We start from the raw sequence: 22,693 nt of genomic DNA on the forward strand, positions 1-22,693 counted from the left end.
GCATGCCTGGGTTCTTTATTTTTGGGGAGGCAGGACCCCTGGGTCCCATGAGGGGACTCAGGGCATCTGGGTTCTTTTTTGGGGGGGCAGGATGTCCTGAGCCCGTGAGGGGGTGGGGGGGGGGTCATCTAGACAGCTGGGCTCTCCTGGTGGGGTGGCAGGAAAGCTGGGTCCCCGGGGGAGGAGGAGGGATGTCCCCGGGCACCTGAGTTCCGGCCAGGTGAGCAGGTGCAACGGGGGCGTGGCCAGGTACGCAGGTGCGGGGGCGTGGCCGGCCGACGTCACAGGGGTGGGGTTCGGACCCCCCGCGCAGTGTCCCCGTCGCTCGCAGCCAGTCGCAGCCGCGACCTCGGGCCACGCGGACCCCGACCCCCGCCATGGGGCGCCGCCAGGAGGGGGGGCAGCACGGTGAGGGGCAAGGGGGGGGCTGCACCCCCGGGTGCTTCTGGGGGAGGGGGTCCGAGCTGGGGGCTTTTGGAAGGGAGATCGACTACCCCCCCCTCAGCCGGGCCGGTGACCAGGAAGCGACAGCGGGAACATCGTGAGCCCGAGGGTCCGGGCCCTGCCCCCCCCCGCCCCCGCCCCCTGCCCGGGGAGTCCAGCCCGGCCCGCACCCCGGCGTCCGGGCTCCCGGCCCCCGCTGCACCCCCGCCCCCTGCCCCGGGGGCCAGGCGTCCGGCCCGGGCTGACAACGCCCCGGACGCGGCCGGATCAGAGTCCAGGTTCGGGACCATAAAGCGGGGAGGAGGAGAAGCCCGGTCCCAGGGAAGCAGCCTGCACCGCCCCCTGAGCCAGGATCCGGCCCGGATCGGGGCCCCCTGAGAGGGACCGGCTCTGACACTTGTCACCCCCCCCCCCCCCGGTCCCCCGCCGGGAACACGCCTGTTTGCACACGCGGGTGCGACACCGCTGTGCCCAGGGAACGGGAAACAATCACAGCCCGGGGGGGGGCACCAGCGGGGCAGGGGGGGCACCAGGGGCTGCAGGTCAGGAGTGAGGGGCACTGGCTAAGATGGGGGGCAGGGGGCTGCGGGGTCGGGAGCGAGGGGCACTGGCAGGGGTGGCAGGTCAGGAGTGAGGGCACCGGCCGGGCTGGGGGGCAGGTTCTGTGGGTCGGGAGTGAGGGGTACTGGCAGGGCCAGGGGAGCAGGTGGGGACTGAGGGGCACCAGCTGGACAGGTGGGGCAGGGGCTGTGGGTCAGGAGTGAGGGGCACAAGGGGGAAGGGGGCTGCAGGTCTGGAGTGAGAAGCACCGGTCAGGTGGCAGGGGTTGGACTTCATGCCCCGTGGGGCAATAAGGAAGCTGTTGGGGAATCCCCAGGGGGCAGTTCAGGGCAGGGTGGGGAAGTGGGGTGTCATTGCCTCCTGGCTCAAGGCTTTCAGGGCCCCTGGGCAGAGAACCCAGGCATCCGGGTCCATCCCCTCCCCATCCCCCTCCCCCAGGGCAGCCGTGCCAGCATGACCCGTCCTTCCGAGGCCCCATCCAGAAACGGTGAGTCCCCCCCCCCCCCACACACAATCCCCAACCACACCCAGGCCCTGGCCTCTGCCCCCTGCCCCATCTGACCACCTGTCGCCCCCAGGAGCTGCACGGATATCATCTGCTGTGTCCTCTTCCTTGTCTTCATCGCTGGCTACATGGTCGTGGGCATCCTCGGTGAGGAGGGGGGGCAGTCGGGACCTCCCGGGGCCATGGAGGGCAGCAGGGGGCACAGGCCAGGTTGGGGGCTCCACCCAGATGCCTGGGTCCCATGTCCAGCTGGATGGTGCCCCCAAGCTGGACCCTGTTGCGGGGCAAGGGGCAGTTGGGGGAATCTGTGGGCAGTTGCCCTGACCTCTGTTGCCCCCCCCTGCCCTCCCAGCCTGGCTCTACGGGGACCCCCGGCAGGTGGTCTACCCCCGCAACTCCACCGGTGCTTACTGCGGCATCGGGGGCAACCGGTGAGTACCCCCCTGTGTCCCCTTGTTACTCCGGTGGGGGGGGCTTTGCTCTCTTCTCCCCGTCCTCTATCTCCTGCATCTCCCTGCTCCATGCTGCTATGCCTGTGGGGGACTCAGGGGGACACCAGGGGGGACCCAGGAGTCTGGGAGGCCTGTCAGAGGTGGCCTGGGGGGTCCTGGTGCCTCTCTCTGCTACCACTTATGCCTTGTTTCTGTCTCTTCCTACCCTGCCCCCTGCCCCCCCCACTAGGGACAAGCCCTTTGTTCTGTACTTCGACCTGCTGCAATGCGTCCCCTCCATTGGGGCCTTGGCAGCTGCCCTGGATGGGCTGCAGTGCCTCACACCCCAGGTACCCCCCCCCCCACCTTCCTGTAAGCCTGGGTTCCCTGGGGGACAGGAGGCTGGGAGCCCAGATGCCTGGGTTCCCTATGGTGGGGGGAGTCTGGACACCTGGGTCCTCCCTGCTCTCCTGTGCCCCTCAGGTCTGCGTCTCCTCCTGCCCCGAGACGTTCTGGACGGTGCCGGTCACTGCATTCACGTCACCAGGGCAGAGACCTGACCAGGTCTGGACTGCAGAGCTCAAGCGACTGTGTCAGCCCGGCCTCAACCTCACGGACACCCACCTGGTACAGCCCCCCCTCGCCGGTGCCCCTCACTTCTGACCTGCAGCCCCTTGCTCCCACCTAGCTTTGCTGGTGCCCCTCACTCCTGACCCGTAAGCTCTGCCTGCCACCGAGCCCTGCCGGTGCCCCTCACTCCTGACCCGCAGCCCCCTGCCTCCAGTATGACCAGGTTTCTCTCCCTCAGACAGCAGCAGAGATTATCAGGCGGGACCTGTGCCCTCGATACACCATCCCGAGCAAACCCAGTAAGCCTGGATGCCTGGGTTTTCTGTGGGGGTCGCGGAGGGTAGGAGTCCGGGTGCCTGGGTTTTCTGGGGCACAGGGTGGGGCTGGGCATCGGGGTCTAGTCCCCCTTTCTTCCCTCTCCAGTCCTGAACCGCTGCTTCCCCTGGTTCAACTCCTCTGACCTGGGGAGCTTCAGCCTGGATGGACTCAGCCCCAACGGTACCCAGGAGGCCCTCGCTGCTGGCGTCCGGTCAGTATGGGGGCCCTCACTCCTGACCCGCAAATCCCTGCCCGGCTGGTGCCCCTCACTTCTGACCCGCAGCCCCTGCCTCCCCCTGGCTCTGCCGGTACCCCTCACTCCCCCCTCCCCCCTGCAGGCAGATCATGACGTCCCTCGACGCCAGGGACATCAGCGTGAAGATCTTTGAGGATTTTGCCCAGAGCTGGTACTGGATCCTCATGTGAGTGACTCACGGGACCCAGGTGTCCAGGCTGGGATTCAAGTGGGGCAGGGACACAGGTGTCCAGGTTTGGCCCAGGGCGTGCAGGCCCCAGGAGTCCTGGATGGGGGCTGGGACACAGGACCCACGCGTCTGACAACAGAGACAGTGGGACCCAGGCGTCTGGGGCTGGGCCAGGCATGGGACCCAGGTGTCTGGACGGTGCTGACCCCTGCCCCCCACAGCGGGCTGGTGATAGCCATGGCGCTGAGCCTGCTCTTCCTGCTGCTGCTGAGATTCGTGGCTGGCATCCTGGTCTGGCTGCTCATCATTGGCGTCCTCGGCCTCGGCGCCTATGGTACTGGGGGAGGGGCCTGTGAGCTGTGGGGTGGGGCCTTTGAGCCAGGAGGAGTGGGGCTAGGAATGGGCAGGGCCTGTGAGCCAGGAGTGGGTGGAGCCATGTAGAGGCAGGGCTGGGAGACAAAAGGGGGTGGGGCTTGCCAGGCCTAGTACCAGCTGGAGGGCGGGGCATGGGAGCCAGAAGGGGCAGGGCCTGGGAAACATAGGGCCTGGGGGCAGGGCCTGGCAAGGAGTGGGGCTTGGTGGAGGCCAGGTGGTAGAAGGGGGCGGGGACTCCACTAGGAGGGGTGGAGCCTAGTGCCTTGTGGGGGCAGGGTTTAGGAGAGGGTGGGGCTACATCTTAGGTTGCACTCCAAAGGGGGTGGGGATAGGGGAATGGGTGGGGCCTCCTAAAATGGGGGTGGGGCCAGGGGCAGAGCTTATCCCTGCCTGGCTTTTGGCCCAAAGAAGATGGGAGCCTGGGGGTTGTGGGGGTGGGGACAGGGGAGGGAGGCGGAGCTTGTGGGGACCCAAGCCCCTCCCCCTTTCTCACCTAGGTATCTACCACTGCTGGCGGGAGTACAGCACCCTGCGTGCAGCCGGTGCCTCCATCACCTCCGTGGGTTTCAGCACCGACCTCAGTGTCTACGGAAGTGTCAAGGAGACATGGCTGGCTGCCTGTGAGTGCGGGGGCCAGGCCCGGCCTGCAGCCACATCCCTGGACGACGCTAAGCCACACAGGGGCCTCAGACTCCCCAGACACCCCCAAATCTTGGCGGGGTACCAGGGCGCTGTGGGCACATCACAAGCACCCCTCAAATCCCAAAAGTTTCCATGTTTCAGGCAGGTCCCTGGACACCCAAAAACCCCTGGGAGGGGTTCAGGTCCCTAGATACCTTGAAATCCCATGAGCAGATCCCTGGACACCCCCAAATCCCAGAAGGGCTGCCATATTCCAGCCAGAGCTCTGGACACCCCAAATTCTGGGGGAGTTTCCTGGGTTACAGGCAGACTTCTGGACATCCCAAATCTGAAGCTCCCCCAAATCTTGGGGTGCCCCCAGCTGCCCCCTTTGTCTTGGCAGGGGTCCTCCTTGCCCCTCCCAGGATGAATTGAGGCCCTCTCCCCACACCCCTCCCTGCTTAGATGGGTGGAGCCAGGGGGAAGGGATGTGGCCTGGGACAGAGGTGTAAGGTCTTGTCGGGGAGCTTGTTCGCATTTCAGTGAGGGTCAAAGGTCACCAGGTGCGGCTTTGCAGGAAAACCCATAGCATTTTAATGAGGGTCAAAGGTCAGCAGGTTGGTTCTGGGGGTGGGGCCTTGTGGTACCTGCTGCATGTTAATGAGGATGAAAGGTCAGCAGTGGGCAGGGTCACCCCAAGCCCCGCCTCCTGCCCCCACAGTGATCCTGCTGGGCGTGGTAGAGGGCATCCTGCTCCTCCTCCTCATCTTCCTTCGCACCCGCATCCGCATTGCCATCGCCCTGCTGCAGGAGGCCAGCCGGTGAGCCAATCAGGGCCTGAGGGGGGCGGGGCCTGAGGGAGGGGGTGTGACCTGGCAACCGGAGCCTGGGGACGTGGCCTTCAATGGACGAGGCCTAAGAGAGCTGGCAGGGCTGAGAAAGGTGGGCAGGTTCTGGGACATGTGGAAGGGGGCCCGGTGGAGGGGGTGGGGCTTGGCATGGCGGGTGTGGGCAGAGGGAGGGCGTGGCTTTGGAGGAATGGGTGGGGTCTGGGGTGGGTGGTGAAGACCTGTGTGAAGAGGGTGGGTTTAGAGTGGTGGGTGGGGTCTGGGGGCAGTGGGGCAGGCCTGGAGGGGAGGGGAGGGCTTGTGGCTTGGCATGGGTGGGTGGGGCCTTGGGTGGGGTTTAAGCAGGTGGGCAGGGCTTGGGGTTGTGGCCACAGGGTGGGGGCGGGGCCTGAAACAGGTAGGCAGACCCAGGGGTGGGGCCTGAGGGAGTGGGCAGGGAAGATGCCGGGCTGGGCGGGGCAGGGGGCATCAGGGGCCTCATGGAGGCCCCCCAAACCAGAGCTAATTGCTCCTCTCCCTGCAGAGCCATTGGCTACATGATGTTGTCCATCCTCTACCCGCTGGTCACCTTTGTTCTCCTCATTATCTGTGTGGCCTATTGGGGCATGACGGCCCTGTATCCTTCCACACTCCTCTCACCCCCCAATCAGGGCCCCAACCCCTGCCTCCCCAACCCCCCCAGGTTTGGTTCAGATCAGGGCTGCCACAGAGGCTGGGAGCAGGCCCACATCAGAGACCTCTGAAGGGACTGGAAACAACACCCCCCCCGATCAGGTTTGGATCGAGGCACCCGACCCCACCCACCACCCAGGATTGGCCCAGATTGGGGCCCACACAGAGGCTGGGCTCCTGCCCCCATAGCAGCTGGGACTGGGCCCACATCGAAGCCCCCCTGAAGGGGTCAGACCCCTGCTTCCAGCCCCGCCACCCCCCCAGGATCAGGCCCGGATTGGGGCCCCTGTCCCTTTGCTGTTGCTTCCTTGACCCCCGCCTCCAGGTACCTGGCCACATCAGGGACCCCCCTGTACCGTGTCACCCCCAACAATGCCAGTGCCCCTGGCTGCTCTGCTGTCTCCGGCAACCAGTCCTGTGACCCCTTGGTGAGCACCCCGGGGCAGGGACCCAGGCATCCGGAACCCTGTGGGGGGCAGGCGGTGGGATCTTGAACGCCTGGGTCCTTTCTCCTTCCCCATCCCACCCAGCCTGAGGGGGTCACTGAGAGTGTGTGGGGGGAGGGGTTTAGGAAGAGGCTGAGCACCTGTTGTCCAGGGGCTAAGCCCTGTAGGAGGGGGTCCCGGTGGGTTGCACACGTGTGTGTGCTGGGACTCACACGTGTGCTGCCAGGGGCTAGGCGGGTTCTTCCGTGTGGGGTGCATATGAGTGGGTGGAGCTGACTGCACTGGGGTGGGCCCCTCCTTGTGCCCCCATGTTCACCCACCTGTTCTCTCGTCTGTCCATCCTTCATCCATCTGTCCATACTTATATCTATTCTTCTTGCTTTCTCTCTATGTCCATCCTTCCATCCATCCATTCATTCATCTGTCCATCTTTCTGTGCATGCATCCCTCTCTTCATCTGTCTCTCCACTCACCTGTTCATCCATCCATCCATCTGTCCATCCTTCCAGCAGCTTTACCCAATACCCATTCATCTGTGCACCCACCTACCCATCAATCCTTGCCCACAACAACCCACCCACTCATCTGTGCATCCCCTGATCCACCCACACATCAATTCATCCTCACAGCCACTGGATCCATCCTTCCTTCTTTCCATTGCTCCTTTTGCCAACTCGCCCACCTGCCCACACATGGATCCATCTCCACAACAACTGATCCACTTATCCATCCATCCATCCATCCATCCATCCATCCATCCATCCATCCCCACGTCAGCCCACGCACTTATTTGTCTATCCTTCTGTCCCTATACCTACCCATCCGTCTGTCTCTCTATCCCCACATTGTTTCATCCATCGACCCACCATCCATTTTTCTGTCCATCCACCTACAGATCAGTCCATCTTCACACCAACCTGCCCTCTTCTCCACCCATTCCTCCATCCCCACATCTATCCTTCTGTCTGTCCATCCATCCTTCTATCCATCCATCTACCCATGCACCCACCCACCCATTCATCCCCATATCCACCCATCCTTCCATCCATCCAACCACCCACACACCTATCCACCCATTTGTCCATCCTTCTGTCCATCCACCCATACATCGATCCATCTCCAAACCAAACCACCCACAAATTCATCTGTTCACCCCCACATCCATCCATCCACTCAGCCTCCCACCTACCCACTCATCCATCCTTCTGTCCATTCACTCATACATTGATCGGTCTCCACAGAAATCCATCCATCCATCCATCCATCCATCCATCCATCCATCCATCTGTCCATTTTTTTATCCATCTCTTCCTCCATCCACTCTCCCTTCCACATATCCATCCATCCATCCATCCATCCATCCATCCATCCTTTTAAACACGGACCCACCCCCACACCAACCCATCCATCCAGCCCCATGCCCACCCAACCTTCCATCCACCCCCCTCCCCCACTCATGCATCCACCATCTCCCCTCCCTGCAGACATTCAACGCGTCACAGTGGCTGCCATGCGTGACCGGCTGCACGTTCCTGGCATATGACACCAAGGGGCTGCTCCAGCGCAACCTCTTCAACCTGCAGATCTACAACGTGCTGGGGCTGCTGTGGGTGGCTAACTTTGCCCTTGCACTGGGCCAGTGCGTCCTGGCTGGTGCCTTTGCCTCCTACTACTGGGCCCGCGACAAGCCCCGTGACATCCCACCCTGTGCCATCACTGCTGCCTTCCTGCGCACCCTCCGGTCAGCCCAGACACTTGGGTTCTCTGGGAGGAGGGGGCCGGGGGCCAGGATACCCAGGCTCTCTGGGGGGAGGGAGGGTGTTAGTGCAAGGGGAGCCCTGGGTTCTCCAGGAGGGGTGTGTGAGGGCTGGGGGAAGAGAACAGGAGGGCTAGGGTCTAGACATCTAGGTTCTTTGGGAGGGGAAGAGGCTGGGAGCCTGGACACAGGTTCTCTTGGCTGAGAGGGGGATGAGAGCTGAGACACCTATGTACTTTTAGAGGGAAAAGGGGATGCGGGTTAGATCAGGGGGTCTGGGAGCCCAGACTTCTGGGTTCTCTCCCCAGGACTCACCCCACCAGGTCCCTCCGGCAGGTACCACGTGGGCTCTCTGGCCTTCGGGGCACTGATCCTCACCATTGTCCAGCTCATCCGCATCTTCCTTGAGTACCTGGACCATAAGCTCAAAGGTGGGGGCCCCCAACCCTCCTCACTCCCTACCCTGCTCCCCACAGCATTGGGACCTCATACCCCCAGATCTCAGCAGGTCAGATGGTCTCTGCAATTCCTCACACCTCTCCGCCAGAGTCTGGGCCCCATCTCACCCTGGTCATGGCCCTCCCAAAACTTTACCACCTTCAGCTGCAGCCTTCATCCCAATATCCAGCTGTGCTCCCCAAAAACCTACCTCTGATCCTCCCCTCCATGGTTGCTGACTTGAGATAATTTTTTTTATTGATGATCTGAATTTTTTTTACTGATGACCCAATTTTTTTTACTGACATGGTGGAAGTATGGATGGATGGAAAGTTGGAAGAAAGCTGTAATGGCAGATGGAGATTTTGGGAACCCCCCTCCTTTTTCCAGTTGTTGCTCCCTGCCTTCACTCCAGGGAGCAGGGCACTAGAGCAGCTTTGGGAATTAGGGGTACATCTGGGGCCAGGCTAGGGTGGGAGTCAGGCCTGTGCAGGGCAATGGTGGGTAGGAGAGAGCATCTGCATGGCACACCTCATGCAGCCCCCAGGTGATGAGGCCCCCAGGGCATGGGACCCCACCCCAACTCTGGAGGGCTTAGAAGTTGGACAACCCTGATTTACATAATGCAACTGTAACTCTTCTATCAGGCCAAGTTCAGGAGTCCATTTAGGTGTTTAACACCAATTATGGTGAAAAAGAGGTTGTTGGTTAAAAAAAAAAAATGTTGGGATTTTCCATTTAAAAATGTTGGGATTTTCATTAAAATTTTTGGGTTGCCTGATTAAAAAAAAGTTGGGATTCCCAGTAAAAAAAAACCCCAAACCAAAAATTTTTGTGGGGGGGTCTGTTAAAGTTGGGAATTTCAGTAAAGAAAAAAGTTGGATTGTTAGTTTTAAAAGGTTGGGATTTTCAATAAGAAAAACACTCAGGGGTCTGTTAAAGTTGGGATTCAGTTAAAAAAAGGTTGGGATTTTAAATAAAAAGGGGTGTTGGTTAAAAAATATTGGAATGTCAGTAAAAAAAATTTGGGATATCAGTAAACAGTTGAATTGTTACTAAAAGAATATTGGGTTTCCAGCAAAAGAAGTTGGGATTGCCAGTAATGAAAAGTTGGACTGTCAGTTAAAGCAAGTTGGGGTGTCCATAAAAGAGTTGGATTGTCAGTGAAAATGTTGGGATTTTCTGTTTTTAGAAGAAAAAGTTGGATTGTTAGTAAAAAAAAAACAACCCCCCACCCCAAAAGATGTTGTGGGGTGGGAATTGCTGGTTCATGAGTAAAAAGTTGAATTTGGCAGTCAGAAAAGTTGGGTACCAGTTAAAAAAAAAAAAGAACTGTTAGTTTAAAAAAAGGGGGGGATTGTCAGGAAAAAGAATGTCAGTAAAAATGAAAGGTTTGGAAAGTTGGGGTCCAGGGCATTTGCAGATCCAGGGGTGACCCCCCAACAGTTCAGGGCTTGAAGGGGGGGTATGGTGACTGCCCTGGGTGGGTGCTTGGTCTGGGGGGTTGGGGTGCATGGGGGGGGGTCTGATGACTTATGCCCCCCCAGGTGCTGAGAACCCCCTGACCCGGTGCCTGCTCTGCTGCCTGAAGTGCTGCTTCTGGTGCCTGGAGAAGTTCATCAAGTTTCTTAATAGGAACGCCTACATCATGGTAGGAGGTGGGGGCTGGTGGGGCTGGGGAGGGGGAAATGGGGGGTTGGAGGGTACTGGAGGGGGTCCCAGGCTGTGTGGGGAGGGGTCTTGGGGAGTCTCAGGGGGTGTGGGGTTGATTATGAGGACAACAGTGTTGGGCGGGGGGGCTGCATGTGGGAGGGACCAGCGTGTGTGTGATGGGGTGGGGTCCCTGGGGAGGGGTCTTAGAAGGGGTCTCTCAGAGGTCACTGGGGGATCTAGGGTGTGTATTGAGGTCACTGGGAGGTCACAGAGTGGGTCCAGAGTATATGTATTAGGTGTGACTACAGGGGTCATGGGGGGGCAGTGTGTGTGTATTGGGAGGTTCTGGGGGTCACTTAGGGGTCATGGGGGTCATTAAGGGGTCAATGGGGGGTCCAATGTGTGTATTGTGTGTCATGGGGGGGGGTCCTGTGTCTGCATATATATGTGTATTGGTCACTGGGGGGAGTCCTAGGGGTCACTGAGGTCATTGAGAGGTCACTGGGGATACAGTGTGTATGTACTGGGGTCACAGGGGTCACTGAGAGGTCAAGGAGCTCCAGTGTATGTATATATTGGGGGAATCAGTGGGGTTCATTGAGAGGTTATAGGGGGCTACAGTGTGTGTGTATTGAGTCCTGAGGGTGTTGGTGGGATCATTGAGGGGTGCTGGAGGTCACTGGGGACATTGAGGGATCACTGGGGGGTTTCAGGGGTCAGCTTTGGGGGGCACCAGGTTGGGGGTTCTATGGAGGCTCCCAGGTTTGTGTACTGGGGGTCCCTGCAGGGAGCTCTGGGGGTGTGAAGGGGCATCAGCCCAGCTGGGGGTGTGGGCTTGGGGGTTGGTCAAAGGGAGCCACTGGGCTGTTCAGGATTGGGGGGCACTGGGGCCAAAGTACCCCCTGCCCCCCAGATCGCCATCTACGGGAAGAACTTCTGCGTCTCGGCCAAAAATGCCTTCAGCCTCCTCATGCGCAACATCCTCAGGTAGCCCAGGCGCCTGGGTTCCCTGGGGGGTGGGAGCAGGGGCGTTGGGAGCCCGGGCACCTCGGTTGTCTGGGAGAGCGGTGGGATGTGGGAGGGGGGGTGGGCTGCACCTGAGTCTGCCCTGACGCGTGGACCTGCGCCGCAGGGTGGTGGTGCTGGACAAGGTGACAGACCTGCTGCTGTTCTTCGGGAAGCTACTGGTGGTGGGGGGCATCGGGGTCCTGGCCTTCTTCTTCTTCTCGGGCCGTCTGCCCGGCGCTGGCTCCACGCCCCCTGCACTGCACTACTACTGGCTGCCCATCATCGTGAGTGCCCCAGGGCATGGGGCTCCTGGAGGGTCTCTATGGGGTGGGCTGGGGAGTATGGGTTATGGGGGTTCCTATGGGAAGATTTAGGGGCTCTGGAGGTGCCAGGGTGATGGGGGACTCTAAGAGGTGGTCTGGGACATGGGGGGTTTTTAGGAGGTGGGGGTGGGATTGTGTGGGTTTCTATCATTGGGGGAGTTATGAGTTTTGGGGTGTTCCTATGGAGCAATTGAAGGGGTCTGGGGGGTGTTTGGATCATGGGGGGTCTGGGATATGGGGGGTTCCTATGGGGTGAGGTGGGGGGAGACCTAGATTCTTGAGGAATCTCTATGGGGTGTGGGGGGGGGGGGCTCTGGGCTATGGGAGGGTCCCTACAGGATGTGGGGGGGGCACTCAGGGATATGGGGGTCTCTTTTGGGTGCTGGAGGGGCTCTGGGATATGGGGGTCTCTGTGGGGTATGGGGGGCTGTGGGATCGGAGGTCTGTATGGGGTGGGCCAGGGGCTCTGGGATGTAGGGGTATTTGTGGGGTGGGCCAGGGGCTCTGGGTTACGGGGATCTGGGACCACCTCTGTCCCCCACTGACTCCCCCCTACCCCCTGGCGGCAGACGGTGGTGGCTGGTGCCTACCTCATTTCCCACGGCTTCTTCAGCGTCTACAACATGTGCGTGGACACCCTCTTCCTCTGCTTCTGTGAGTACTTGACCCCCGACCTCTGACCCTCCCTGAGCCCTGACCTCCCCGAGCCCTGACCTCTGGCCTCTTACCCCTGACCCGACTTGCACCTGCAGTGGAGGACCTGGAGCGGAATGACGGCAGTGTGGAGAAGCCCTACTACATGTCCAAGCCCCTCATGAAGATCCTCCACAAGAAGAACAAGACCAAGGACAAGGCCAAGACCAAGGACAAAGACAAGGAAAAAGTCAAGGCCAAGGACAAGGCGAAGAAGTAGCCGCCAGCTCCTGGCCTGCCCCTACTTTCTGTTGGCCATCTTGTCTTCACGGCCTTCTCCCATTCACAGGCTTTGGCCTGGCAGCAACACTTCCTGTTGGCTATATTGTTGCCTTGGCCAACTCCTGTCAACTCCCTGGTCTGTTGACAGCACTTCCTGGTGCCCATTTTGGTGCCTTAGCCAACTCCCTGCCCCATTGGCAGCACTTCCTGGTGGCCATCTTGCCCTGGCCAACTCCACAGCCAGTTGGAAGCACTTCCTGTTAGCCCCTTGTGCCTTAGCCTGTTGGCAGCCCTTCCTGGTGGCCATTGTTTTGCCTTGGCCAACTCCCACCAACCCATTGGCAACACTTCTTGTCAGCCATCTTGTTGCCACCACCAACTCCCCTGCCCATGGGCAGCACTTCTGGGTGGCCATTTTATCATCCCAGCTAGCTCCCCCCGCCCTGCCCATCAGTGGCACTTCCTGTCAGCCATCTTACCCTCCCTCACTCCCACTTATTAGCCGGCTCCAAATGGGTGACTTGGGTCTTTCCAGCTGGCTCTGCACTTTAGTGGCACTTGGTGCTCTTCCCATCGGCCATGTTGTCCTGAGTTGCCGTGGGTTCCTGCTGTTTCGTGTCAGCCATCTTGGATTTCTGGCCTACTCCGCAAGGGCCGATTCCTGCCCATGAGCTGACCTCCATCTGGCACCTCCCCTCACACCCTACCCGCTCAGCCCTACTTCCTGCAGGACGGGAACCTGCCAGCTCCCATTGGCTTACAGCGGCCTCCACATCATCGTGCCTTGGCCAGTAGTGTAGCGATGGTGGTGGGGGCTGGGGAGGGGGGGAGGGGCGGCCATGGAGCCCCCCCACTCAGCATCAGCCGTGGATGGGGGGGCGCAAATGGAAACACTGATCCCCTGGCGCTGGAGACCCACAGTATGCCACTGGCCCTGGCACCTCCTAGTTTGACCCCAACGCCCCCGATGCTCCGGTTCCTGTCCGCCACGTTGGATGTAGGCCTACCCCATCGGCTGGCAACAGCTAGCTCCCTCTGGAGGGCCAACCACCTTCATCTCTGCTGCTCTGTCCCCACCACCCTCCACCGTCAGCCACCCTGCTTTCCCAAAACATTCCCCTCCTTTCCCCACTTCCTGTCCATAACTCCCTCACCTCCTGCCCTGTCTCTATGGCATCCCCCCAGTGAAGTACTGTACAGAAGGGCTGTTTTTTCCACCCTTTTTTTTTTTCAGAAGATTTTTATGGAATATTTTATAATCCGAATGAGTAATAATAATAATAATAATAATAATCGTAATAATAAAGGTGATTGATTGATATCAAGTGGAGTCCTCCTCTCGCTGCCCCCTCCCCCACCCTAGCGCGCCCTGCTGGAAGCAGCCCCGTTCTCATGCTCCATCCTCTCATCTTGGGGCTCTAGTTGCACCTGTGACCCTGGGTTTGAGTGGGGTCAAATCCAGTGGGGACGGAGAGGACCAGCCTCTACGATACCCTGGGCTTGATCCCCCATGGCTTTCCCAGCAGCCCCGGCTGCAACCTAAGGGCATTAGGAACTCAGGGTGAAACTTGTGCCCTTCTTAGCTCCCAGTGACTCTTGGGGAGCGGGGACAAGGTCTTAGGGACTCCAGACCCCATCAGGCTGGGAAGGTGTCCAGACAGGGCATCAGGGGCTGGAGAACCCAGGTGTTCGGTCACCCAGATGTGAGATCATCCCATAAAATGAGAGGCTGGGAAAGAGGGTAAGTGCAACCCCCAACCCGGCCGATGCCCCTCACTCCTGACCTGCAGACCCCCAAGGCCAGCTGATGCCCCTCACTCCTGAACTCCTGTAGTGTATAGCCCAGACACCTGGGTTCTCTGCCAGCCCAGATGGGCTTGGTGGGAACTGGCAGGTTAAGAGGAGGCAGCAGGGCAGGGTGGGGGGTGTCTGGGAGTCCGGATGCCTGGGTTCTCCCAACACAAAGGACATCCAGATGCCGGCAATTAGGGAATAAATCACTTTATTCTATAAATACAGCGCATGTTGGGGGGGGGAGAGGTAACACTGAGCCCCCCTAAAATAACACTACACCCCCAAATTGGGGGAGGGGCACTTATGCCTTGCGGGGCATGTAAACAGTAAGGGGAACCTCAATACTCATGCTGGGGGATCGAACCCCCAAATACTGTCCCCCGCATCTGCCAGGGCCTCCCAGGACTGACCCCTGAGTCACCCCAAGTCCAGCCCTGAACCCTGAAATCATGTGACCATGACTCCCCAAAGCAGCAGAGCCTCTGCAGCTCCTGTCAATCTTATCTATAGTACCCCAAAGAAGCCAGGGACTCCCAGGAGCCCCCCATGTCCAGCCAGGCTCCCCCCACCTGCAAAGCTGAACCCCCAAAGAGCCCAGGTGCCTCCCCAAGCTGCCTGGCACCTCCCCTGCCTGTGGGGGCTGGGACCCCCAGAGTGTGGGGCTGGGGGGTGGGGCCCCTTGTACCCCCAACCCAGCTGTACACCCCCAGCCTTGTCCTGGGGGGCACTGCTATGGCTCCCCCCCACCCCTGAGCCAATGGGGGCTCCATTTTGGGGGGTCAAGGAAAGGCCCCCCAAATCCCTGAGTACGTGCATGGAATAGGGAGGGGGGATATTGGACAGGGAAGGGTTAATACTGGGGGGTCCAAGCTCCAGTTGCCCCCTTAAAGCCCCCCACAAGCCACAGCCCCCGCAAGCCAGCCCCAACCCCCCACCCCCACTGTCAACGTGGCTGAGAACCCAGTCGTCTGGACTCCCAGCCCTCCCTGTTCTCACCCCGAGCCCCCCGTCCTGTCCCAGAGACCCCAGGAGTCCTTGTCTCCAGGCCTCGCTCCCCTCCTGGAGAACCCAGGCGTCCGGGCTGCCAGCCCCCTCCCCTGCTGGAGGACCCAGGCGTCCGGGCAGGGCTACGTGAGCCAGGGCTGGATGCAGGTGCTGTAGACGCGCCGGGAGTTGTGCCAGGCCACATGGCCCACGCCGGGCACTACACAAGTGTGGATGCTGCCGCGCCCGTCCAGGGTCTTCAGCCCAAAGGCGTCACGCAAGTAGACCTGGGGGTGGAGGGGTGGGGAGCATGGGACCCAGGTGTCTGGGAGCCCCCTGCTCCTACCCGCTCCCAGAGAACCCAGGCATCCAGGCTCCCAGAACCCCACAGCCCCCACCCCCATGCCCAGGGAGCCCAGGTGTCTGGGCTCCTACCCATGCCCCAACACAGAACCCAGGCCTCCAGGCTCCTGGCCCCCCTGCTCTCACTTCCAGCTCCGAACTTCCCTCCCAGAGCCCAGGTGTCCATGTGCCACTCACCGGCTGTGCCCGCATTTCTGTCACCGTCTCGTTAGTGTCGTAGAAGGCGAAGAGGCTGGTGGGGGGGGGGTCATTGGGGGGTGCTCAGAGACTCAGGTCCCCTCAACTGGCCAGTGCCCCTCAATCCCAACACGCAGCCCCTGCCCCCCAGCCCTGCCAGTGCCCCTCACTCCCAACCCGCAGCCTCACCTGGACTGCCAGGGCGTGATGACACCGTCATCGGGCCCCCCGATGAGAACCATGTTCTGGATCCGCAGCAGGTTCCTCTTCCAGGCTGAGGAGATGCCAGGGGAGGGGAGCAATTACAGGAGGGCAGGAAGGGCAGCCCCCTCTTGGAGCCCCAGCCAGGGGGCCAGGGGTGCTGCAGGTTGAGAGTGAGGGGCTCCGGGTGGGGCTCACCAGAGGCATTGGGGTGCAGCCGCTCATCGTTGAGTAGGGCCAGGAAGCTGCTGCTGTTCAGATACAGGTCGCGGTGGTGGGGGTCTGCGGGGGTCAGGGGTTGGGGGTCATGGGGGGGGTCAGCCACCCCCAACCCCCCCAGCCTCCCTAGCCTCCCCTGGCCCCCCCCCAGCTCTGACCGTTCCAGTAGTTGCAGATGGAGACATCCTGGCCCAGCTGCGTGTAGCAGATGCGGTAGATGTTGGTCTTCACGTGCTGGGGGAACAGCCACTTCAGGTAGACAGTGTCTGGGGGGCAAGACAGCAGGGGACGGGGGACGGGGGTCAGGGAAGCCCCCCACTCCCAACCAGCAGCCCCCTGCTCCATTGGTGCCCTTCACTCCTGCCCCGCAGCCCCCCAGCCTGGTTGGTACCCCCCACTGTCAACCTGCAGGCCCCCAGAACATCACTGGTGCCCCCCACTCCCAACCCACAGAGCCCCTGGCTTGGCTGGCGCCCCTCACTCCCAACCTGCAGCCCCTGCCCTAGTGGTGCCCCACACTCGACTTGCAGCCCCCCAAAACTTCAGTCACCTCACTCCCAACCTGCAGCCCTCTCCCCCCAGTGCCCATCACTCCTGACCTGCTGCCCCTGCTCCATTGGTACCCCTCACTCCCTACCTGCAGCCCCCCAAAACCCCAGTGGTACCCCTCACTCCTGACCCACAGCCCCCCCTCTGCTAGTCCAAGCGTTGCCCCTCACTCCTGACCTGCATCCCCCTGCTCCATCGGTGCCCCTCACTCCCAACCCGCAGCCCATCACTCCTGACCCACAGCTCCCTCCTAGCTCCAGCGGTGCCCCTCACTCCCGCCACGCAGCCCCCGCTCACCACCATACTGCCCCATCTGTGGGGCCGAGAGGGAGATGAAGGTGTCCACGTTGTGCTCTGGCATTGTGCACAGCAGTGCCCGGCAGATGAGGCCCCCTGAGGAGTAGGGGTAGAAACAGGGGGGTCATCACAGGCTGGAGATGCCCCAGCAGGGGCCTGTGCACCCCCCTCCCCCCTGCCCACCACATGGTGGTGCCCGTCTGCCCTCTGGTGGCCCATGGGGGCACCACATCCCTCCCTCCAGCACAGTGGGGGCAAGAGCCCTTAATGAGGAGGCCTCCTTAGTCTGGGCAATGGAGTGTCACCCCTGAACAGCCCCTCAGCAGGCCCAAGGGGATGAATATGAAGATGGGGGGGGGGGGATCTAAGGTGTCTGGGAGCCCCCCCTAATTACCCCAGCTCTCTGCCAGCAAAGGCAGGTGGTCTGTGGTGGAAGGGGCCGGGAATAGGGGGAGCAGGAGGCCGCAGCTCGGGAGTGAGGGGCATTGGCTGGGCAGGGGGCAGTGGGTTGTGAGTGAGGGGCACCAGGCTGGTGGAGGGGGCTGCAGGTGCGGAGTGAGGGGCACCTTGGGAGTAGCAGAGCAGGTGGACACCGTCAGCTGCGTTGGCCATGATGGGGGCGATGGCACGGCGGAAACCTTCGACCTGGAGCCAGAGCGGCCGGAGGCTCTCGCTGTGGTCAAACAGGTCAACCACCGTCACGTTGGTGCCTGGGTGTGTCTGTAGAGTGGGGGGACGAGGGACGGGTTTAGAGACCCCTGGTACCCCCCACTCCCAAACCTGCAGCCATCCCCCCCACTGGTCCCGTTCTCTGTCTCTCCCACCCCCAGACACTGGGGAAGCACCCAGGGGAAGTTTCCGGCTGGTGAGTCAGGCAGGGAACCCAGGCGTCTGGGCGGTCCGGTCCAACAGCCCCAGCTCAACTCCCAGCAGCTGTTCCTCCACCTTCTGTTTTGGCCCCAGGCCTGGGAGGGGGCAGGAGATGCTGACCTTGTGCCAGAACCGCCTACAGCCCCATTCTCCAGTCAGAGAACCCAGGCACCCGGGCCCCTGCTCACACCCTCCAGCCCCAAACCCTCCCAGAGACCCCAAGCATCCGGGCTCCCAGCTCAGCATGCTACCACCCCGGCCCCCTTCCCAGAGACCCCAGGTGTCCGAGCTGCCCCTACCCATGCACATCGCACCTCAGACTCTGGGCAGGGAGCGAACCCAAGGGTCCGTGTCCCCCACCTTAAGAACCCAGGTGTCCAGGCTCCCACCCCTCTCCTCTAAGTCCCCCAACCATGCTCCACACTCAGAAAACCCAGGCGTCCGGGCTCCTAGCCCCCTGCCCCTACCAGCCCAGCCCAGAGATCCCAGGTGTCCGGGACACACTGACCTCGTTGATGAAGCCCAGCAGGTGCTGGAAGTCGGCCGGGCTGTCGAAGAGGCCATGCACCACGATGACCGGCTTGTAGGCACCCCCTGCTCTGGCCAGGCCCAGGAGGAGGAGGAGGCCGAGGCTGAAGCCCAGGGGGGCCGGGGGAGCCCCCGCCCCCATCGCCACTGCCTGCTGGCACAGTGGGGGGGAGCATAGTTAGTGCGGGGCAGGAGAGGAAACCTGGGCAACCAGGCTCGCCTGCTCTCAGCCCTGTAGTATCCAGAGACCCCAGGTGACCGGGCTCCCCGCTCCCTGCCCCCATCCCCACTCCCAGCCCCCCAGTGCCTGGAGAACCCAGGCCTGCGGGCTCCCAGCAAGGAGAGAACCCAGGCATCCTGCTACCCCCCCCCGGTCGCCCCGCCAGCAGGCCTCCGACGCCTGGATTCTCCCTCTGGCCTGGGGGGGTCCTTGCCTGGCCTCTGTTTATTTCCCCTCTTGTGCAGATGCCCCCCCTTCCCCCCCACGTCACTTCCCTGGCAACCTCCTGGCAACCGAGCAGGCGTCCGTGGCAATTGAGGGAGGAGCATCTGCCCCCCCAATCCTCCAGCAGCTGGAGGGAACCCAGGCGTCCCGGCTCCCAGAACCCCCTGCTCTTACCCCCCAGGCTCCAGAGCTGGAGGGAACCCAGGTGTCCAGGCTCCCAGAATCCTTTGCTCTCGTCCTTCAGCCCCAGTCCTCTCCAGAGAACTCAGGCATCCGGGCTCCCAGTCCCCTGCCCCCACAGTGCTTCCCCCCCAAGAGAGCCCAGGTGCCCTCTCACCCACCAGCCTGTGCAGGGCTCCCCAAGCAGGAGGAGAACCCAGGAGACTGGGCTCCTCCCCCCACACGCTTATATAAGCCGCAGCCAGGCCTGGCGGGATCCCAGGAGTCCTGGCCGGGTGCCCAGGGTGGGGGCGGGTGCTGGGCAAACACTTGGGGCCTGAGAGGGTGTAAGGCGATTCAAGGGCTTGTCTGGGCAGATGGGGGGGGGCGGGGGGACGGGACTGGGTGTGGCTGGTGCTGGGATGGAACAGAGGGTGTTACCATAATGCCTTGTGTACATGTGCACCTCACCCTGCCCTGCACTGGGCACCTAGGTGGGGCATGGGCTGGGGCTGCTACAGTAATGTCTTGTGTACACATGCACCTCGTATTTCCAACCCCCTTCCCCACCACTAGGCACACGGGTGGGGCACAGGCTGGAGCTGTTACCATAATGTCTTCTGTACAATATGCACCAGCAGTGTCTGCCCTAGTGCAGCCCCCACAGGGGGCACACGGGTGCTGTAGGCAGATGGGCTTTGCCCCAGGCAAGTGAAGGGAGAAGCCCCCTGGGGTTGGAGTCTGGGGCCACAGAGCTGCAGTGCTGGTACAGGCGGAGTGTGTGCATGTGTGCTTGTGTGTGTGTGTGTGTGTGTGTGTGCATGCATAAATATTATGCACATATGTACATATATGTAAATACGTGTTTTGTGGGTGTGTGTTTGCATATCTGTGTGTAAAAATGTGTGTTTATATGTGCGTGTAGATATGTGTGTTTCTGTATGCATGTGTATGTGCATATGTGTGTGTGTTTGTGTATGTGTGTTTCTATACATGTGTGTACATGTATGTTTTTGTATATGTGCCTGTGTATACATTTTAGAGACATGTATTGTATAAATATGTTTGCATGTGTGTGCAAATGTTTGTAGAAATGTTTTTGTACCTACATGTGTTTGTGTGTATATATGTGTGTGTTTCTATATACATGTGTGTGTATTCATGTGTGTTGGTGCCTACGTGTGTGTGTGTGTGTAAAATGCAGGTGTCTATGTATGTGTGTGTGTGTATACTTAGGTTGCTATGTCTATGTGTGTCTGAATATGATTCTATATAGATATGTGCGTGCGTGCGTGTGTGTGTGTGTGTGTGCAGTGAATATTATAATGACATAATGAATATTAATAGTGGGAAATGGGATCGGTGACATGAATGTGGTGATAGTGTCATTCACATTAAGGCTGCGTTGGCAGAAACATACACAAACATAATAATGCCATCATAAATATTCATGCAGGGATACTGAATAAACTGTGTGTGTGTGTTTGTGAGTGGCACTAGTATGACTCATGTGATATAGCTATAGATAGACACACTTTCCTCCCCCTCCCCCGCCTAAGAACCCAGGCGTCCTGGCTCCTCCTGCCCCGACCCGGCAGAGAACCCCTGCCCTCACCCACCAGCCTGAGCAGGGCTCCCAGAGCAGGAGGAGAACCCAGGCAGACAAGGTTCCTTGGGTGAATTTGATATCTTTTATTACACCAGCCCAAATGGTTGGAGAATGGTTATTAAGCAATCTTCCGGGTTCAAAAACTCTTCGTCAGGCTAAGGAAGCTTCAGTAGTTGGAGTGTGCTCTTCCTGGAGAGAGAAGATGCCTGGAGGAGAACCCAGGCATCTGGGCTCCCTTATATAAGCCACTGCCGGGCCTGGCGGGAGCCCAGGCGTCCTGGCCGGGTGCCCGGGGCAGGTGCTGGCCAAACACTTGGAGCTTGAGAAGGTGTTGGGGCAGCTCAAGGGCTTGTCAGAGCAGATAGCGAGTGGGAGGACGGCTGGGTGCGGCTGGTGCTGGGGTGGAACGGAGTGCTACCATAATGCTTCGTGTACACACACACTTTTTTGCCCCACCACCTTCACTGGGCCCATAGGTGGGGCACCGACTGGGGCTGCTACCATAATGCCTCGTGTACAACATGCACTGGTGCTGCCTCCCCCAGTGCACCCCTATGTGAGGGCACACAGGTGTTATGGGCAGCTACGCTTTGATGAGGGGAGGGAGATGTGCCCCTCGAGCCTGGATCCATAGCACAGCCGTGCTGGTACAGGCAGAGAGTGTGTGCGCGCGCACGCGCACTTATGTATATATGTGAACATGTGAGTATGTGTGTGTATACAGACATATATTGCACATACATGTGTATACAGATGTCGTGTGTGTGTGCATGTTTACGTGTGTGTGCAGAAATATCTTTCTGGAGGTACATGTGCACGCACACGTGTGTATATACATATGTGTGTTTTTATATATGTATGTGTATATATAGATATGTTTGTGTACATATATGTGTGGAGGGGTGTTCAGAATGATTGTGTAGATGTGTGTATTAAAATATGTGTGCATATTTATGTGTCTTTATGCATCTATAAATATGTTTCTGCACATATGCGTGTTTCTGTCTATGTGCGTGTACCTGTGCATGTGCAGTGAATATGATAATGAAACAATGAATATTAATGTTGGGAAAGTGAATACAGGCAGTCCTGGATTTACAACGTTTTGAGTTACAATGTTTCACACTTACAACGTTTATAAATTGACACCCTGTTTCAACTTTACAAAGCCAGTTTTGACTTACAGCGCTTGATCCAATGCAGTGCCATGCCAGTGAACAAGTTTGCTGCGTCGCTCATCTCTCTGGAGAACATCTGTCCAAATTTCCTTGGACACTTTCTTCAAGAAAGCAGACAAGACTCCGGAAAAACCTGCAGCCGAGACTGCTGAGAAGACTCCAGGCAAGAGCCCTTCAAAATGTCCAGCAAAGTCATGTCAAAGAAGGCCTTCCAAATCAATATGATTGCTATTTACAATATAAATATATTAATATAGCTATATTACTCATCTATAATTGATCGAGTACAAAATTCTTGGGTATTTTTTGTGAAAATACGGTATCGAACCAATCCCCCATTTATAATATTGTTTCTTATGAGAAAACTGGTTCCGAGTTACAACGTTTTGACTTAAGAGGCAGTTTTCAGGAACAGTTGTGTCGTTTGAATACAGGACATGGTGTGGCGCTGGTGCACTACGGGGCCAGCCGCGCCGTGTCCCCACGCGTGCACTATTGCAGCGCTGCAATGAATATTCATGATGGGGAAACAGAAATAAACATCATCCATCCCGTGCTGATGCCATTAACATAAAGCCATGCATTTTGCATACATGGACACATGAGCGAGTACACACACACCTACAGACACACACACAAATACACATGTATAGACACATGCACAGGTACATGTACATGTACACGTGCACACATCCATGTGTATACACATGCACACACTTGTCCGTACACGCACACACGTCTACACATGCACACACACGTATGTATATACGCACGCACGTGCACATGCGTATATGCATAACCCACGCACAGAGCACTACACCTGTTTATATGCACGTAACACACCCGCAATTATGCAAAACAGAGATTTGCATAGAGAACGTGTTTCTGCACATAGCTCTAGCACACGCATGGACAGGGAAGTGCACACACACGTGCACACCATGACCATTAAGACGGGACACCGACAGCCCCCACGGTGCTAATCAGCTACAGACGAGATGGCAAAAAACC

General features: G+C 59.3%; 2 protein-coding genes across 4 annotated transcripts; one reads left to right on the plus strand and one right to left on the minus strand.

The window, feature by feature from the left end:
- The first annotated feature begins 300 nt into the window (after positions 1–300).
- Positions 301–13,630, plus strand: SLC44A4 (solute carrier family 44 member 4). The gene is made up of 21 exons (XM_019478081.2): positions 301–408; positions 1,444–1,492; positions 1,584–1,657; positions 1,863–1,941; positions 2,192–2,291; positions 2,425–2,568; positions 2,750–2,810; positions 2,935–3,040; positions 3,168–3,251; positions 3,476–3,588; positions 4,127–4,249; positions 4,972–5,071; positions 5,622–5,714; positions 6,096–6,198; positions 7,701–7,957; positions 8,309–8,403; positions 9,958–10,061; positions 10,977–11,050; positions 11,196–11,355; positions 11,964–12,048; positions 12,147–13,630. Exons 1-21 carry the CDS (start codon positions 378–380, stop codon positions 12,305–12,307), a joined length of 2,196 nt encoding a protein of 731 aa, XP_019333626.1. The 5' UTR covers positions 301–377; the 3' UTR covers positions 12,308–13,630.
- A 664-nt stretch (positions 13,631–14,294) lies between these two features.
- Positions 14,295–18,776, minus strand: PPT2 (palmitoyl-protein thioesterase 2). Of its 3 annotated transcripts, XM_059715263.1 has the most exons (9): positions 18,726–18,776; positions 18,272–18,442; positions 17,460–17,613; positions 16,894–16,989; positions 16,206–16,313; positions 16,027–16,110; positions 15,817–15,901; positions 15,628–15,682; positions 14,295–15,374 (listed from the first exon to the last, which is right to left on the minus strand). In XM_059715263.1, the coding sequence occupies exons 2-9, from the start codon at positions 18,431–18,433 to the stop codon at positions 15,231–15,233; spliced, it is 888 nt and encodes a 295-aa protein (XP_059571246.1). In that variant the 5' UTR covers positions 18,434–18,442; positions 18,726–18,776; the 3' UTR covers positions 14,295–15,230. The 3 variants fall into 3 exon arrangements, with proteins under 3 accessions (XP_059571246.1, XP_059571245.1, XP_059571247.1); XM_059715262.1 differs by lacking the exon at positions 18,726–18,776 and having other exon boundaries at positions 18,272–18,710; XM_059715264.1 differs by lacking the exons at positions 15,628–15,682; positions 18,726–18,776 and having other exon boundaries at positions 15,256–15,374; positions 18,272–18,711.
- Between the last annotated feature and the right edge of the window lie 3,917 nt (positions 18,777–22,693).

This window comes from Alligator mississippiensis, chromosome 11, assembly GCF_030867095.1.
Source record: "Alligator mississippiensis isolate rAllMis1 chromosome 11, rAllMis1, whole genome shotgun sequence".
Classification (NCBI taxonomy): domain Eukaryota; kingdom Metazoa; phylum Chordata; order Crocodylia; family Alligatoridae; genus Alligator; species Alligator mississippiensis.

Excerpts from the sequence above, each read along its gene's own strand:
- SLC44A4 (XM_019478081.2), top strand. The coding sequence starts at position 378 with ATGGGGCGCCGCCAGGAGGGGGGGCAGCACG. Across the intron at positions 10,062-10,976 it reads ATAGGAACGCCTACATCATG|ATCGCCATCTACGGGAAGAA; the intron begins GTAGGAGGTGGG and ends CCTGCCCCCCAG. Across the intron at positions 11,051-11,195 it reads CTCATGCGCAACATCCTCAG|GGTGGTGGTGCTGGACAAGG; the intron begins GTAGCCCAGGCG and ends CCTGCGCCGCAG.
- PPT2 (XM_059715263.1), bottom strand. The coding sequence starts at position 18,433 with ATGGGGGCGGGGGCTCCCCCGGCCCCCCTGGGCTTCAGCCTCGGCCTC. Across the intron at positions 16,111-16,205 it reads CATCTGCAACTACTGGAACG|ACCCCCACCACCGCGACCTG; the intron begins GTCAGAGCTGGG and ends TGACCCCCGCAG. Across the intron at positions 15,683-15,816 it reads ATCACGCCCTGGCAGTCCAG|CCTCTTCGCCTTCTACGACA; the intron begins GTGAGGCTGCGG and ends CCCCCCCACCAG.